The sequence below is a fragment of the Prosopis cineraria genome, unplaced genomic scaffold (assembly GCF_029017545.1).
Source record: "Prosopis cineraria cultivar Desert tree isolate PC_DT_omini unplaced genomic scaffold, ASM2901754v1 PC8, whole genome shotgun sequence".
Classification (NCBI taxonomy): domain Eukaryota; kingdom Viridiplantae; phylum Streptophyta; class Magnoliopsida; order Fabales; family Fabaceae; genus Prosopis; species Prosopis cineraria.
The window spans coordinates 7,350,780-7,367,983 of record NW_026555339.1 but is presented as its reverse complement, the minus strand read 5'-3'; the positions used below and the strand labels follow the sequence as shown (position 1 = coordinate 7,367,983).

Sequence of the window (17,204 nt, the reverse complement as noted above, 5' to 3'; positions counted from 1 at the left end):
TGCTACGAGTTTTTTTTTATTGAAGTTGTGAGAAAAAATGATTTTTCAAAAATTACCCCCAATAATTATGGAATGAAAAACAAAAATTTACAAGATAATAACTTTTTATTCAAATTCAATGACTCTGTTGATAGTACCAATATCTCTTATACGTAGATGCATGTTTTCCTTTCTTTTTTTGTTTTTTTGGCAATAATCAGATGTAAAGCTTTTGCATTATATGAAATTATATATTATTATTATTATTTATTATTGTGTGCATGTATTATCTTCTTTAAAATAAGGTATATTCAAGTACTAAATAGAAGTACATCTTTCAACGAGAATTATTATGTCGATTGTTGATGTTTACTGCATGTGCCCAAGTTCATAGCACTAAATATTAATGATGATTGCATTGGTGTTGATATTATTTTTATTGATGATTAGGTATTAAATTAAATTAAATAATATGGTTTAAATCCAGAGTCGTACAATTGGCCCAAAATTCTTGGGTGAAAATAAAAGGATATCACAGAGGCCCAGAAGCTAGTTTTTGTTTTTGGGTTTTTTAGTTTTTTAATAAAAACGGGGCGGGCTTTAACACGGGTCGGATTAAGACGCAATAGAAGGAAATATGCATAACTTCGAATCGATTTTCTCACCAAAAATAAAAGAACTAGGATTCGATTTTCAGTTTTTCACCCTCGAGTCGGGAAGGAAGTGCTTCGGTGGGGACAATGGCTAGCGAGGAGGAGAGACATCTAGAGACTCAACTGGAGCTTCAATTGCAGGAACAGAGGGATTCACTTTCTGCTCTCAATGATGCTCTGGTCTCTGACCCAGCCAATCCTGAGCTCCTCGCGGTACGTCGCTTCCCACCTCGATACCTTGGTTGGCATAATTGGAATGACTGACCTGCTTCAACCTCTTATTACTATAACCAATTTTAATTTCCGGTCTTGCCCTAACTGGAATTTCTATTAATTTTGAAAAAAAAATGAAAAATGATTGTTATGGTGAGGTAATGTTTTCATTTCGTGTCTTGGGATTTGGAAATGTTACCCAACCGGAATGATGGAACATCAGTATTGAGTTACCCTAATAATTTTCGATGGAAGTAACAGGTCGAGGGTAATGCGTTGATGACGGAATATATGAAATTGTGGAATCTATGTAATGAACACTGAGTTTTTTCACAGATGGAAGGTAGACTCATGTTTGTTGGGGATTTTGCTTTGCTTTTGCTAGCTATCATATTCATGTGTGTTAGGCTTCTTATTAGCTAAATTTAATACGCAGTTCTACGTCAATGCAATTAATGTAAATGGGTTGAAATGTTCATTATTAGCTGGGGAAACGAGGTTATTTTTGGTTACGGAGAAGTGTTTGAGAGCTTTATCTAGTCGGGTTCTATACTATGCTCCGCTCTCTCTGTCTTCGTAAAAAGACCTGGAGAATTGTCCATATCAACTATAGATGCCGACAAATTTGTCTTGCTCCTTTTTATATTTTACAAATAATTTGGCAATCTCAAACATTTGGTTTAATGTGGTAAGCTGAAAAATGAAGTACTGAGGGTTGGAAAATGTGCAATTTGAAACTATTTTCTGCGTATTTTTTGGGTAAATTATTTTCTATATATTATTTATCGCTTAACTTAACATTTGGTGAAAGACCAAATCTTTTACTACCTTGGACTTACTGATCCAGAATGGGGATCAAGGGAAAAACTAAAAACAATGGTAAAACTCATATAATTGATGTCAACTATTAATGTCATGCATAACTCATTAAGAGCATGCATTCTTTATATTTAAGACAAACAAGAGTGATGGAAGGCACATTTTAACCTTCTCTCTTCAGTTTCTGCAGCTGATAGAGATATCACAGAAAAATTTTCTGTTGAATTTTTATAATTGGGATGTAAGGTTAATGAGCATTGCTTGCATATTTTCATACACGATCCAAAATCTTTGAATTTTTCTTTTTGGTTCTAAGTATTAGGTTAGCTGACAAGCATGGCTAATTTAACTTTGATGTCCAAGTTGTATGTTCTCGGAAGTACTTAAAAATTCAGGTAATTTAGTGGGCAATTTAAGTTTTACCTTGTTTGGAATTCTGGAAGATGTATTAAAGCAGAAAGTTAAGCGTTTTTTTTTTATTTTTTAATACCAAATTGTTATCTACACTTCCTTTTTATTTTTCTGTAATATCTCTTGGATTTTGATTATAAGTTTTAGACCCGGTCATTCATTTTAATAAACTCTGGTAAATTTCTTAATATTGGTGTTGTATCGTGTCAGGTTCATGAGGAGCTTGTTCAGGCAATCAAGGATGCAGAGGAAGGGCTTCTTCACTTAAAGCGTACTCGATTATTGCATGAAGCAGATTCAGTGCTGAGTAGATCTAATCTTTCCACTCCAACAGAGAAAGTTGAGCCATTCGAACCCACTGATGTTGAACCAGACCCTCTTGAGGAACAACATTATTCTGTTGGATCTAAATGTAGATTCCGTCACACTGATGGGCGTTGGTACAATGGTCAAGTAGTGCAGTTAAATAGTTCTTCAGCAAAGATTTCATTCCTTACGCCTACGTCTGAGAATATGGTGGTAGGTGTTGTTTTCTTTTCTTATTCTTAGAATTGCTCTGTTTAAATTGACCATGGGGAGAAAAAGTCATATTGCAATGAGCTAGTGATTGGTTTATATATATACTATTCCTTGTGTCCGTCCTTTCTCTCTTTTGTAGTAATAATTATGGGGTAAGGAAATTGAAATTGCAATACTCCTTTCTTTCCTCCATGGCAGTGCCTAGGTTGGATCTGTTTTGATTGGTGCATGAGGCTATGCAGGATATATTTGATACAAATGGAAGCAAGCTGCACCTCTTATGTATTTATTTAGGAGTCAAAAGGAATTGGCAAAAAAGAAAATGTAATATACCTCTTGGTAAAGATAATATATGTTGCTGTGGTTGCAGAGGGAGCTTTCGCGGGAAACATTGATTAAAATGCAAAGCTTCCATACTGTACTGAGCGAAACAAATGCTGATGAAAAACAAAAAATGAATCAGAGAAAAGTAGAGAGACAGATGGCATATATTCTTTTAGAGGAATTTATAAACCTACATGTTCATGATTTCAACACTTTGTTTGTGCTCTTTTAGATATAGTTACAGTCTGTACAGATGTTTATTGGTTTGGTTTTATGATACTGTTGGTCCTTTTCTGAAATTTTTATTTTAATTTGGCTAATTGTTCTACTGTACTCTGTTGAAATTACATTATACTGCTGGTTTCCCATTTGTTGCAAACCTCCCATGTTTGTGGGTGGATTGCGTAATTTCTGAAATAGCAGGGGAGGTTCTTGTTATATCAGTAAAACAAGGGAGAGCAAGGAGTATTTTACTGTAGTTGTTATCTGTGAGCAAGATGACCTAATTAATTGTTACAAGAGAAATGTGTTGATGCCATTAGTCCTATTGGGAGACTAGCTCCCAATAGTTCACAAAAGGTTGCTGGAGATGTTTGATATTTGTAGCTTTCAACTATAACGCAATCATAGTGAGTTGCAATGAATGACGATCTTGCACCTTTAAATTGTTCAAGACCTATAATTTGGCATATTCTCTCATTGCTCACCCAAATGCGCATCATCTTAATCATAGGTAAACATATTTTCAATAACAGTGGTGCTGAACTCCAATAACTACTTTATATGATAGGACGTAAGGTAGCTTGGACAATGCATGTGTTAATTTATGTCTGTGGTGATATGTGATTTGTATTGCTTGTTTGGAGATCTTCATCATACTCTTGAAACATTTAGCTATTGTTTAAATTATTCAGTAAAATGAAGTGGTGTTACTCATGTCAGTACTAATGCTACACCACCCAAGTGCAGATGTGCAAGTTTTTTCTGCAACAACGATGTCGGTTTGGTACTAATTGTCGTCTATCACATGGTAAGCTCCAGTTATTGAACAAATAAAATAACTTGGATGTAGGTCACACGGGCAGATATTTTCCCCTAGTCCCTGTATTCTATTGGCATTTGAACCTGTAAGTGCTGAGGTTTGTTGAAGACTGTTACCCTAGTGTCTCATGACCTTGTGAGAAGTTTTTGTCAGTCTAGGTCTAGTTTTGTCAAACAACTAGAGGTTAGGAAACCTGGTTTAATCTTTCTCTTGAGTATGTCAGCCCATAAGGTAGTATTATTAACTATGGTTATTGTCTTGTCATTTTTTCTGTAAGATAGCATGTCTATGTGAAATTTTCTTTTAATAACTTGAAAAGTGGTTTGTGTATGTGATTGTTGGGTAGTTTCTTGTATATTCTTTTATATAAATTTCTGTTTGACAAATAAAAATAATTAAGGCAAAAAAGGGAATTTTACTGATTTATATACGAAAGAAAACTTTTCTGTATGATATTATCGGTCGGCAAACGTGTTATTACCTTGGTCGCACTGTGTTTTTTGGGTCCACCATCCTCTCTTTTCTTAAGTTATGCCAGAACGTTTCAGTTGTTAAGCCTATTTCCAGATTCAGGTGATTGTTGTTTCTGTACATTTCACACTGGGAAAAAAAAAATTGTTATGCCATTTCTGTGGTGTTTGTTATTTCATCTCCTGTACTCATGTATTTGTTTAACATATCAGAACTCATGCGCATTTATTGGCAGGTATTGATGTTCCACTTTCTTCCCTTAGAAAATATGTTCCTACCATCTGGAAGCAGAACCTGGTTGGTTCAAGTATATGGGCAGTCTCAGATGTCAATGCTGGCATTTGGAAGGAAGCTGAGCTTGCATCCTGGGATGAAGAACTTGGGGTTGGACAAGTTGTTTTCCGAGATGATGGAAGTTCTGTGAACTTAGGAGCTGAAGCTATAGCATCATCTGAATGTGCAGAAGTGAGTGATGAAGAGAGTGATTCCAGCTTGGAACAATCTGATTTTAGTGACTATGAAGAAGATGACCCACAAGGTTTAGGCTTTCTGGAAAGTACCAACCTGCAGCGGGGTATTCAGACTGAAACTGCTATATTTGCTAAGTGGGAGAATCACACCAGGGGTGTAGCTTCCAAAATGATGGCTAATATGGGTTACCGTGAGGGTATGGGTTTAGGTGTTTCTGGTCAGGGAATGCTTAATCCCGTCCCAGTGAAGGTCCTTCCACCAAAGCAATCCTTAGATCATGCTCTTGAATCTCATAAAGATAAAGTAGAAGAGAGCAAAGACAATCAAGGCAAGAAACGAAGTAGAGGTGGTAAGAGGAAGCGTGATAAGAAATTTGCAGAAGCAATTCGTGTAGCAAAAGAAGAGGAGGAATCGGTGTCAGATGTCTTTACACTAATAAATAATCAGCTGGCAAAGCATGGCGAAGCTATAAATGGGGGATCAGTGAAGAAGCAGCAAAGTAAAGGTTCAGGGGAAGGTAAAAAGGTTGATAGGCGGGCTTTGATTGCATACGAAGACGAGGTGAAGGACTTGAGGATTCGAGTTGAGAAGCTTGAAGAAATGGTGAATAGAAACAGGAAAGAGAAGGTAGTTTATGAGGCTGCTATGAGAAAATTAATTGAAACCCGTAAAGCCTTAACAGAGGCTGAAGCAGCTCATGTCTCTGCCTCAAATGCAGTTGTTAGCAAAGAAAAAGAGAAGAGATGGCTGAAATTTTAGGATGCTGGACGAAAAAAATTATTTTTTGGGGGGGGTGTTGAGGGAAAAGAATTTTCTTGGTGGACCATAACTATATATTTTTAGACTGCTTTGTCATAAACTATTTGTAAATAAAATGGGATTCTTTTACTGGATGTTGTACTTTTTACTGGGTAGCGTAGATTGTGATGTTCTTACTGTGTCGTTGAAATTTAGATGCTGCAGGGACATCGATTATTTCCCTTTCCCCTTAGTATGGGGACGGGCTCAACAAACCTGAAAAACGCGCCAAGATGAAATGGCCTATATGCAACTAAGTTCATAGACATGAATTCCTTGGTCGGGATGGGTTTAACAAATAACCGTTGAGAGGGCATAGTCATTACAATGACCCAACAGCGTTGTGAACTTGAATCATTGTAAGAGGTTCACCGGCTTTACAAGAGACTACCAGGAAAAACAAGTAATCAAGGGAGCTAATTATTGGAGATTGACGTTGCATTGACAGCAACGTTCTTGTCTATAACCTACATGATGCATGCAACTATGCTTCATCAGAAAGGCAAGGAACTCTGTTCCCTAAGCCTATCACTTTTCAACTCTGTAATTGGTTCTGCTACTTTATTATAATTGCAAATAATTTGATACTGTTGTTGAATTGATGGATATTGAATATGTTCTGGTTCGTTTTTATATTGGCTGCTGCTTCTATTATCTTCTAGTATGTTTAACACGTGGAAATTTTATTAACCATGTTACCATATCTGTTCTGGGGAAACATAATAAAATAAGGACCAATTTCAAGTTAGAATTGATCAAGTTGATATTAAGGGATGCACAAGGATGTCAGAGACTGAGTCCACATAAGCATTTCTAAAATTAGTTTGTGATATCTGTCACTGCGCACTTGAAAACATATGTTGATAAGTTTTCATGCCTTAAATAAGTGGTTGTTTTCCTGTCAGTTAGGGAGATCATCACGCCTCAATTAATGCTGTGGTAATTCTCACGAACGCCTTTTTAATCTTGCTTAAGTTCAATGATAGTACCTTTTACATCAAAGTCATGACAGATGAATTCATTATGGTTTCTCTCTCTCTCTTTGTTTTTTTTTTTTGGGTGAATCATTATGGTTTCTTTGTTTCTTTTGTTTCAGTGTGGGAACTAGAGTGCTGGAAAAGAAAGAGGGGGTACTGAGAGAAGAGGATGATGGAGTAATGGACCCTCCTAGAAACTTTGAAATACTGCAACCGAGGGGGTGGCTAGACAATCTCTCTCTCTCTCTCTCTGAGTCTCGCAGTGGTTCTTTTGTAGATTCCAGCTTTCTCCCACTACCCACTTGGAAGTGGATTTTGGCCTACAGCCAAGTGAGAGTTCATTTCAATAACATAATTGCTCTCTCCTCAAGATTCCCCATTATTTTACGCGCTCCAAATCCAACCAGAACCTCAATTAGGTCCACAAGCAATATTCCAATCACAATAGCAACTATGAATATCAGGCCAGGCAAAAAAAAAAAAAATCATGGGTGGGGGCTCGTGTGACCCTCCAGTCCATTATCTTGCCCACTATGCAAACAGATGAGAGCATGCTTGCTTGCCATTCATCAATATTCTCTGAGACAGTGACTGACAGTTACCACGGCTTCTTATTTTCACTACAACTTGAAGGTAATGATATTATGTTTATCTCAAATTCAATGACATGTTACTGTCACGTGAGATGTGAACCAATCATGAAAAAAATATACTGCAGGAAAGGTTTCACTAATCTTTGAAGCTCAGAGAGTTAAAAGTTCCGTACATAAGGGGTCAAATAAGAGAAATCAAATAGAAGGGAGTGTGTCTGTAATATATGCATGATTCTTTTTTGGTTAAAAAAAAGTTTATTGGGTTGATGCAAGTTTCATTGTTCTAATAGCATTTTTAGAGTTCTTACAAATTACAGATACATTGAGTCCTCGTAAGTCATAATAATAGTGGAATTTGAGTTTATGCCTTTGTGGGGTATTAATTGTATAATTAGCAGCAAAACCAACTTTCATTTTTGGCCCCTTGTATAATAGAAGGGGCAATCAACGATGAACAACTTGTGGGTCTGGAACTCCTAAGAAAAAGAATCCTGCACTGATTGCTTTGGAGATAAACCAAACGGCTGATTTTTCACTATTGGCCAATGAAGATCTTTTTACTTGTTATACAATATCACTTTTCAGCTGTCTTTTTCTCTCTGTTGTCTGTTTCCCTGTATTTTTGTGAAAGGAATCCAAAATTCTACCAATAGAATCTTTAATGTTGAGACACTTTGTTGAAAATTAAGTGACGTGAGTGTGTGCATATAGGACTGGTAAACCTCAAGAAAGCCATGAATAGTGAAAATATCACTTAAAAGTAATGGTCGAAGTTGCTTGATTTTAGACGACAAATTTGAGACAAACTAAACTCCTACATTTGATTGATTTCACACTGAATTCTAAAAACAGAAGCTATTTTTTAATTTAATTCAGTAATATATCTTCTTATTTACACTGAAAGTTACTCATTGTCCGTATTTCAAAGCATGAGCAGGCGATTCTAATTCCAAATCTAAATTAACACTAGGGGTCCGAGAATTTATTATATTTTATTTTATAATTTGTATAAGTTTTAATTTAATAGGAATACAATATAAACAACATATTTTTTATCTATTAATATTTTATATAAAAATAAAACATGTAGAGCCTAGACTGTTAAAATTAAATTTATATGTTTCAAATCTCATCACAAAAATGGCAGGAAGATGAGTATTGAGTAGAATATAATTTCTTTGGCATGCGTATAGATTGAGGGTTTTTATTCTCTTGTTTTTTCCCCCATAAAGTGCATATGGATTGAGGATACATATAGGTTTGATTGCATTTAATTTCTTTTTTCTTTTTGAAATGATTGCATTTAATTTCATTAGAACGTAACCATATAGTATAACAGTGACTATATCATAAAAAGATTAAGAAATCACATTAATGTGTAATAAATTAGCATATATAATTTTTGCAACATTATATTAAGGATACACGTTGTAAATACTATTTCAAACAAAATTTTTATTTTAGAAATACTATACAGACACACAATAATGTAAAAAATTTTAAAAAATATTTTGTATATAATAGCATAAATATGAGAAATATGTCGATTTGAGTCTATTCAACATCATAAAATTATATTAAGAATATCAAACATTTAGAAAAAAATTCATTCTCAAATCTCACACAAGCAATCTATATATATATATATATATATAAAACCTCCTGAAATCACAAAAACACTCTAAAGTATCACATCATTTACTTAAGCTATCAATTTGTTATATTGCAGTTGTTAACTACTGTTAGATAGTTAAACCAAAATTTAGCACACAATTAGTGAAGTGTCAAATTTCTTGGCCAAAAAAAAAAAGAAGTGTCAAATTCTGGCCGTCTAAAAATAAAAAATTATAGGAAGACAAAATAAATAGGTAACCTATTGCTGTTAAGTGAATAACAAAGACACATTATATATTAACAAGCAATCAAAACGGGAAAAAAAAAGGGAGACATATAACAAAAAGTGAAAAATGAATTTATGATATCTGTAAGACATTATATCTATAACTCTTTTTTTTTTAATTCGGTGTGTGCCGTTTTTTAATCCTACTGCATATAATGCGAGACTCTTTTTTTTTATTTCACTAATTATTAACCCCAACTATAAATTACATTTTTATTTTTGTATAATAAAAAAGTTGTCCCCGGAAAAACCCTTGTCAAGGCATGCACATGTCATGTGAAACAAAAAGTAAACGTAATTGATCCATGCATTGGAATCGACGATGATTGAAAACAGTAAATTTAGATAATAAGACAAATTGTTTTGGTTTTCCCATTATACTCGTGAAGGTATAGGAACACTCACGAGTGGATCACTATGTGACTGTGTTTTTATTTTGGAGTCAGTCTTTAATTATGATATATATGACATAATTTAAACAACGCGTGTAATATAAAGTTTGCATAAATTTAGAATTTATATAATACTGAAAAAATTGAAAATTTAGGTTTCCACGCACCTTTCATAGCCTGCGTTATGTGTGTGTGTTGTAATTATATATAAATCATTAGTGGATGTTGTATAGGAATCCAAATTAAATCAGAATCTGGCACACACAGAATTGAAAGAAAAGGTTAGACAAAGAAGAACAAACATTTTTGTTCTATTTAAACACGCCATTCGTGACATTATGCGAGTGCACTAAATATAAAAAATTAAAAATACAAGTTGGCTTATATTTATAACATGCCTTGTTTTTATTCTACAGTATAGTTCTGGATATAGCTCAGAAGGGTTACAAAAATTTCATCGATTTTTTTTTTTAAAGTGGTTCTATTTCTAATCCCCTTCCACTGCCCAAAGAAAAGGTAAACTATACAAAATCCCCTCAACTTTGATGCAATTACACATAGCTTCATTTATCTTTAAACATTTAAAATTAATCTCCCTAACATTTTATTATGTTATTCCAAAGCCCGGGTTGTTGATAATTCTGTTATCTTATTAACAAAATTTGTCATATCATATTAATGAAATATGCATGGCACTTGACATGGAAAAAATATTTTAATTATTTTTCAACACAACTTAAGAAGGAATCATATAAATAAAAAATTTTATCTTTTCAAACAAGAAAAATATGCAACACTAATAAAAATATGGATAAAATTTGTATAAAGTTATTATTAATTAGTTTACATAAGATGGTACACAAGCTCCAACGTATTTTTTTAATATAATATGGCAATTTCTTTTAATAAGATAATTAAGAAATAATAGTAGGGAAGTATGTGGTAATGGGTAGGGATGTTAATTTTAAATTTTTAAAGATAAGTTGATTCTATATAATTGTTTTAAAGTTTAAGAGAGTTTTAAATATTTCAGGAAAAAAAAATCTAGTCCTTCTCGTCCAATTCAAGCTTATTATCCATGTTTTTTTTTTCTAAATGTTGAATCAACGTAACTAATAAGTATTTTTAATTAAGAAAACGATTGAAAAGTACCATTAATGAGCTTTATTCCAAATAAATCGTACAAAAAATTAATAAATTTTCTTACCTTTTTTGTGATACGGATGTCTAACTGAATTAGATTTAAATATTGTCAAATCAATTAAGAGTATCTCTCACAAAGGTGTTTTCTACCATCACATTAAAATATTATACTTAAGTAGTCATAACTCCTTTCACTAGAACTAATGCCTATTGATTTCTCCAAAATTTCTTCACCCATTTAACAAACATGAGATCGAATAAAAAGTAAAAAGTTAATCATTTTGTTAAAGAAAAAAATTAAAATATATTGAATTCTAATTAAGAAAACATAAAAAAAAATTAGGAAAAATACTTCCTTCCTTCTAATAAACTCTTTCTCATGTCAATCAAATTTTATGTAAACTTTAGATTTATTTATAAAAAAAAACAAGTCATAGTTAAAGAGGCCGGGAAGGAATATTCACCAGTACAAAAATGACTTTTTACAGCGGTTAAAAATGACTTTTTACAGCGGTTAACGAGACGATTTTGTTCCAGGGCTTTTTACATCGGTTATAAATCCGATGTAAAAATTAAATTTTTTACATCGGTTATAGAGCCGATGTTGAAAGTTATATACAAGAAAATTAAAAAAAATTTACTTTAACTTTTTACACCGGTTCTTATCCCAACCGGTGTAAAAAGTGCACCTTTTACACTGGTTCAACCGGTGTAAAAGGTGCACTTTTTACACCGGTTATGACCATAACCAGTGTAAAAAATATTATATTCTACAACGGTTGTGGTAATAACCGGTGTAAAAAGTATTTTATTTTTTTATATTATATTTATTTTATCAATTTTACCCATTCCTGTGCATAGAAATTGCCAAATCAGACAGCTCAATTAATTTATAATTGTTTATCAAGTATTTATCAACTATACAAAGCTATTTAACTATTAAAAAAACTAATAATTGTCTAAATTGTCAAAATTGCCATTCCTGTGCATAAAAATTGCCAAATCAGACAGCTCAATTCATTTACAATTGTTTATCAAGTATTTATCAACTATACAAAACTATTTAACTATTAAGAAAACTAATAATTATCTAAATTGTATCAACTATCAAAATTAAAACATGTCTAAAAGTAGCAAAAAATCTCACAAGTTCTCCACAAAATAGGTTGCCCAACGTATGCGGATGTCTTCAATTTCAGCTTCAGAAAATGCATCCGAATTGTCGAACATCTAAAATTTAATTCATAAAGTAGGCATATTAATCAATTTCAAATAACATAATAAAATAAAATTTTTAAAAATATATATATTTACCTCTTTTGTAAATTCGGTCATGCCTAATGTGATAATATTGAGCATGTGCCTCATGATATATAGACCGCACAAGTTCGTCCTCACCGGTTGTCTATGACTCTATATAAGAACAAATCATAAAAAATTAGTAAGAAATCTTAATGGTTGAATATATTAATAAAGTATAGCATCACCTTTGGCTCAATCCATGTGGGATCCTTGAGTTTATGTCCATGCTTTTGTAAGACTACATTTTGATATGTTCTCATTGCCCTATGATCAAGATTACCAAGTTAGTAAAAATATTCAAAAAAAATTAAATTAAATAGTTTAGTAAAAGTATTCTTACAAGTCTATCGTCTTCTTCATTTCTTTCCCAAGTTTGTAATGGAGGGAGCATAAAAAGACGACAGTGTTGCTCTTCATTGAAAGAACAAATAACTGCCAATGGTCCCTGCTAAATATGATACAAGTTAAAGTAAATTCCTATTAAAAAACTATTAATTATAAATTGATCCTTACGAGTGCACATATGGAGCCATAAAAACGTCCTTTTTGACTTCACATATTCTCTGTTGGAGGTACGCGGCCCTTAACTCTGGAGTATTACCTTTCTCTGTCATGTGATAAGGGCAAAGGAATGCAAACTTATCACCTTTGCCCGATATAATGCACAAATGATGAAGATACCTACAACAATGCAATTATATTAGTTTACTAAACTTGATGATTAAGTTTACTTACAACAATGCAATTATATTAAAGAAAAATATACTTACATCATAAATAATTCAATGTGTGGTGTGGTAAGCTGATTATTTGACAGAAGTCGAACCAAATCTTCCCGTTCAATTGTCACTATCATGTCTTTCTTGCCCACAACCTCCGGATCCATTTCTAAACTCTTGAACTCGAATGATAAATCATACGCCATTAAAATCATTCGCTGATGCGGAGTCAACGAGGGTTGTGGAAGCTTTGGGAGATTCGACGAGGAAAGCTTCTACATAATAAAAAGACAAGAAATAGTTAATAAAAAACATATATTAGGAAGTTGCTACATAATAAAAATTTATGAAATTTCGTACCACAGCTTGAACTAGATTCACAAGTCTCTTGGGCCATAGGATAAAATTGCCAACAGCTTCAACCACAGTCTTCACCTCATCAGTAGGGAATGGAACCAAAGCATCTGGCACTTTTGGATCTGCAACCACCACTCTTACTTAATCATCTTGAATTTGCTTGTGGTGGATGGTTGACCCCAAGCTATAGATGCTACCAAGAGCAACCAAGCGTTTATCAAGATCTTCTAGAAATATCTCACATGGTTCACCAATGTTGTCACCAGAAGGACCCTCTGACACATGCTCAAGAATATTACTCCCTTTTGTACTATGAAATGCAGGAGATGTATGAACTGGTTCAGCAATTGTCTCTTGTCGTGAGCTCATCATGCTCATCATCTCCTCCTTCATTTGCTCTTTCATTTGTAGAAGCCGAGCTTCAAATGAAGCTTCAAACTCATCCTTAGTCTGTTGCCTCACAGTGGATATCAATGTATCAAGCTCTTCTCTAGTCACTACACCTCCTGAATTGGGACATGCAGGTGCTCCAAAGTAGTCCTTAATGCCCACACCATATCCAACGCCCCTCACACGACCCGGATGCTCTGGCTTGCCTGTAGCAACTATTAAGATATCATTTCTGCCCTCTGAAATGAAGCTTCCTTAGGCTTGTTGCTCCTTAAGAGTATCCTATAATATAAAAATAAGAATATTAATTAATAATATATACAATTGTATAGAAATTTAAAGGGACAAGGAATAATAATTTTACTTACAATCCTCTCGGCAATCTCCTGTGCTGTCTCACTTGTATAGCCTCCTTTCTTGTACTGATGTCCATATCTCCATTTCTCCTCTCGAGAGACAGGTGATGGTGGAGAAAGGAGTATGGAAGGATCAGACTTGGCTTCTTCTTCTCTCTTCTTCTGTTTCTCTGCCATCAGTATATCATCAGCTCTAGCATAACCTCCACGAGATAAGGTGTGGGGGCATTGATTCTGCCGAGCAATTTCTCGTCCTTTAGCTCGTTTTTCCTGTTAATAAATTGAATTTTAGTTTTATAATTAAAGTAAATCTAAATAAAACTTAAATAAATTAAAATTTAACAAACCATAGCCTTTTCAGAAGTCCGAATCCTGACAAATTCTTCCCAAGTATCTTCATCAAGGAACTGGTATGTATCAAGAGGATTGGGACGAGCCTGACCCTCTGGCACCTCGATAAAGATATATCTTCTAGCAAGATCAGTCTTAAAATTTCTCCAACGTGTTCCACAGTAAGAAATCAATTTGTGTCGACAATCTTGATTAGATGGAACATCGTATGTGAGCTACAATGAAGACATAAGATAATAATCAATAATTGCCCAATAATATATAACTATAAAAAAATTTTAATTTTTAATTACTTACCTGAATACTTTCCCAAATCTGTTCCTTCACACGTTCTGGCACATCAAGCCAGTCCTCAAATACAATAGGAGGCTTGGTACGTGAGAGGAGGCCAAGAAAACTAACAAACTTAGCTTTATGTGGCCCTATCGGATTCCATCTCCGGTCAAATTGAATTGGTAACCTACGCCCAGCACTCCTACTTAATGTCAGATCTCTTAATCGTGTGCCACGTCTCCCCCTCCTCACAGACTGGCTCTGACTCGGCTCCTCACTAGGGGTGCCCTGACTTAGCTCCCCACTAGGAGCAACATCACCAATTGATTGGCTCTGAGTGTCATCATCTTGATTCTCCATATTCCTATTAATTCAAATAAATGAAATTAATTAAAAAAATAATCAAAGATAAGATAATTAAGAAAAACAATCCCACAACATAAATTTAATTGAACTAAATTAACATACTTTAATTTCAAAACTAAACTCATATAGGGATATTCTCCCATATCCCTTCATGGTGATCACTTCTTATGGCATGTTCATCATCTACTTCATCTACCACATCCAAAATTGGTAGCCCACTTGAGAAGTTAGGAGTTTCAGAAATATCAAAATTTGATTCATGATCGTCATTACTATCAATCATCCTTTTTCCTTTAAGTGCTATTGACCAATTTTTATTTGCTGGATCCGTGACATAGAAAACTTGTTTAGCTTGGTCTGCCATAATAAATGGCTCATCTCCAAAAGTTAGTTTTTTAAGATCAACCATTGTAAATCCAAACTTATCATCACGAATACTATTGACGTCAACCCACTTGCATTTGAAAACAGGAACTCTAAATTTTGTATAATCAACCTCCCAAATCTCTTCAATAACCCCAAAGTAAGTCCTGAATGCTAGTTTAGGTTTCATATCTTTTGAACTAGAAAAGTGTACGGCTTCAGCCATTATCATAACTCCACTATTTTGCACCGTACTCTTTCATCCAAAGACTTTGTATAAAAGGAATACCCATTAATATCATAGGCACTCCAACATATAACATCAAAGTTAGGACCTCCAGCCAACCATTTAACTGTTTCAGAAACACCACTTTCATTCAAAATTTTCTGCTTGAACCAATTCACAAAAGTCCTATTATGCTCTTTCAACAACTTTTGTTCTGTCATTCTCATTCGATAATTTTTTGCCTTTAAAAGTTCTTTATGAGAAGATATGTAATCTTTAACTTCATCAATATTATTCAAGATATACAAATGTGCTTCTTGTAATTCATCATGATTCATGCTCTTCACTGATACTCCACGTGTGCCTTGACCATATTGCCTTTTCTCATGACAAGATTTAGGAAGTCCAATTGATTCTGTACTTGACAAGTAATCAGAACAAAACTCCATAGCTTCTTCAACAACATATTTCTCAACTATTGATGCTTTGGGTCGAAATGGATTTCTGACATACCCTTTCAGTATTTTCATGTATCTCTCAACTGGGTACATCCATCGCAAATAAATAGGGCCACACAATTTTACCTCTCTTACTAGATGCACTATTAAGTGAACCATAATGTCAAAAAATGTAGGAAGAAAGTGCATCTCAAGTTGGCACAAGATAGTACAAGCTTCTTGTTCTAACTCTTCCAGTTTACGGGGATCAATAACTTTACTGCATATAGCATTGAAAAAGAAACAAAGTCTGGTTATTGTAAGTCTTAAATCTTCTTTTAATATGCCTCGAATAGCCAAAGGTAATAGTTGTTGCATCAAGACATGGCAATCATGAGATTTTAAGCCTACCAGTTTCAACTCTTTCACAGATACAAGCTTCATAATATTTGAAGAATACCCCGAAGGAACTTTGATTCCATGTAAACACTCACAAAAACTTGTTTTCTCAGATTTGCACAATGTATGAGAGGCTGGGGGGCAATAAGTTCGTTTACCTCTGGTCTTGGGTGTAAGTCTTCCCGTATTCCCATTTCTTTCAAATCCAATCTTGCATTCACACCATCCTTAGTCTTACCTGGTATGTTCAGAAACGTTCCAATAATACTATCACAAACGTTTTTTTTCCACATGCATAACATCAATACAATGCCTTACTTCAAGATTGCGCCAATATGGGAGGTCAAAAAAGATAGACCTTTTTTTCCATATGCTTTTTGCACCAATATTCTTTTCAGTCTTACCGAAGACAATATTAATGTTTTTCACACGTTCATATACTTGATCCCCAGTCAAAGCATCCGGAGCATCATTGTGTTCTTGGTGACCATGAAAAGCTTTCTTCAATCTACGATATGGGTGATCTCGTCTAAGAAACCTCCGATGGCCAAGGTAGACTGTCTTCTTCCATGTTGAAGTTGATGGTAGTTTGTGCTTTCTTCACAAATTGGACAAGCTTTATGACCTTTCACGCTATAACCAGACAAATTTCCATATGCAGGAAAATCATTTATAGTACAAAAGATCATAGCACGTAATTTAAAATTCTCCTTCTGATTTACATCAAACATTTCCACACCTACTTCCCACAACACTTTCAAATCTTCAATCAGAGGTCTTAGGTAAATATCAATATCATTTCTCGATTGTTTTGGTCCCGAAATCAACATGGATAGCATCATGTACTTTCGTTTCATGCACAACTTAGGTGATAGATTGTAAATCACCAAAAGAACAGGCCATGAACTATGTATACTACTAAGACTACCATAAGGATTCATTCCATCGGTAGAAAGTCCA

The 17,204-nt window shown here is 34.0% G+C and overlaps 1 protein-coding gene across 1 annotated transcript; it reads left to right on the top strand.

The window, feature by feature from the left end:
• The first annotated feature begins 657 nt into the window (after positions 1-657).
• LOC129318606 (zinc finger CCCH domain-containing protein 18-like) lies at positions 658-5,790 on the top strand. The gene is made up of 4 exons (XM_054963460.1): positions 658-845; positions 2,286-2,594; positions 3,888-3,948; positions 4,667-5,790. The coding sequence occupies exons 1-4, from the start codon at positions 720-722 to the stop codon at positions 5,659-5,661; spliced, it is 1,491 nt and encodes a 496-aa protein (XP_054819435.1). The 5' UTR covers positions 658-719; the 3' UTR covers positions 5,662-5,790.
• The last annotated feature ends 11,414 nt before the right edge of the window (positions 5,791-17,204 follow it).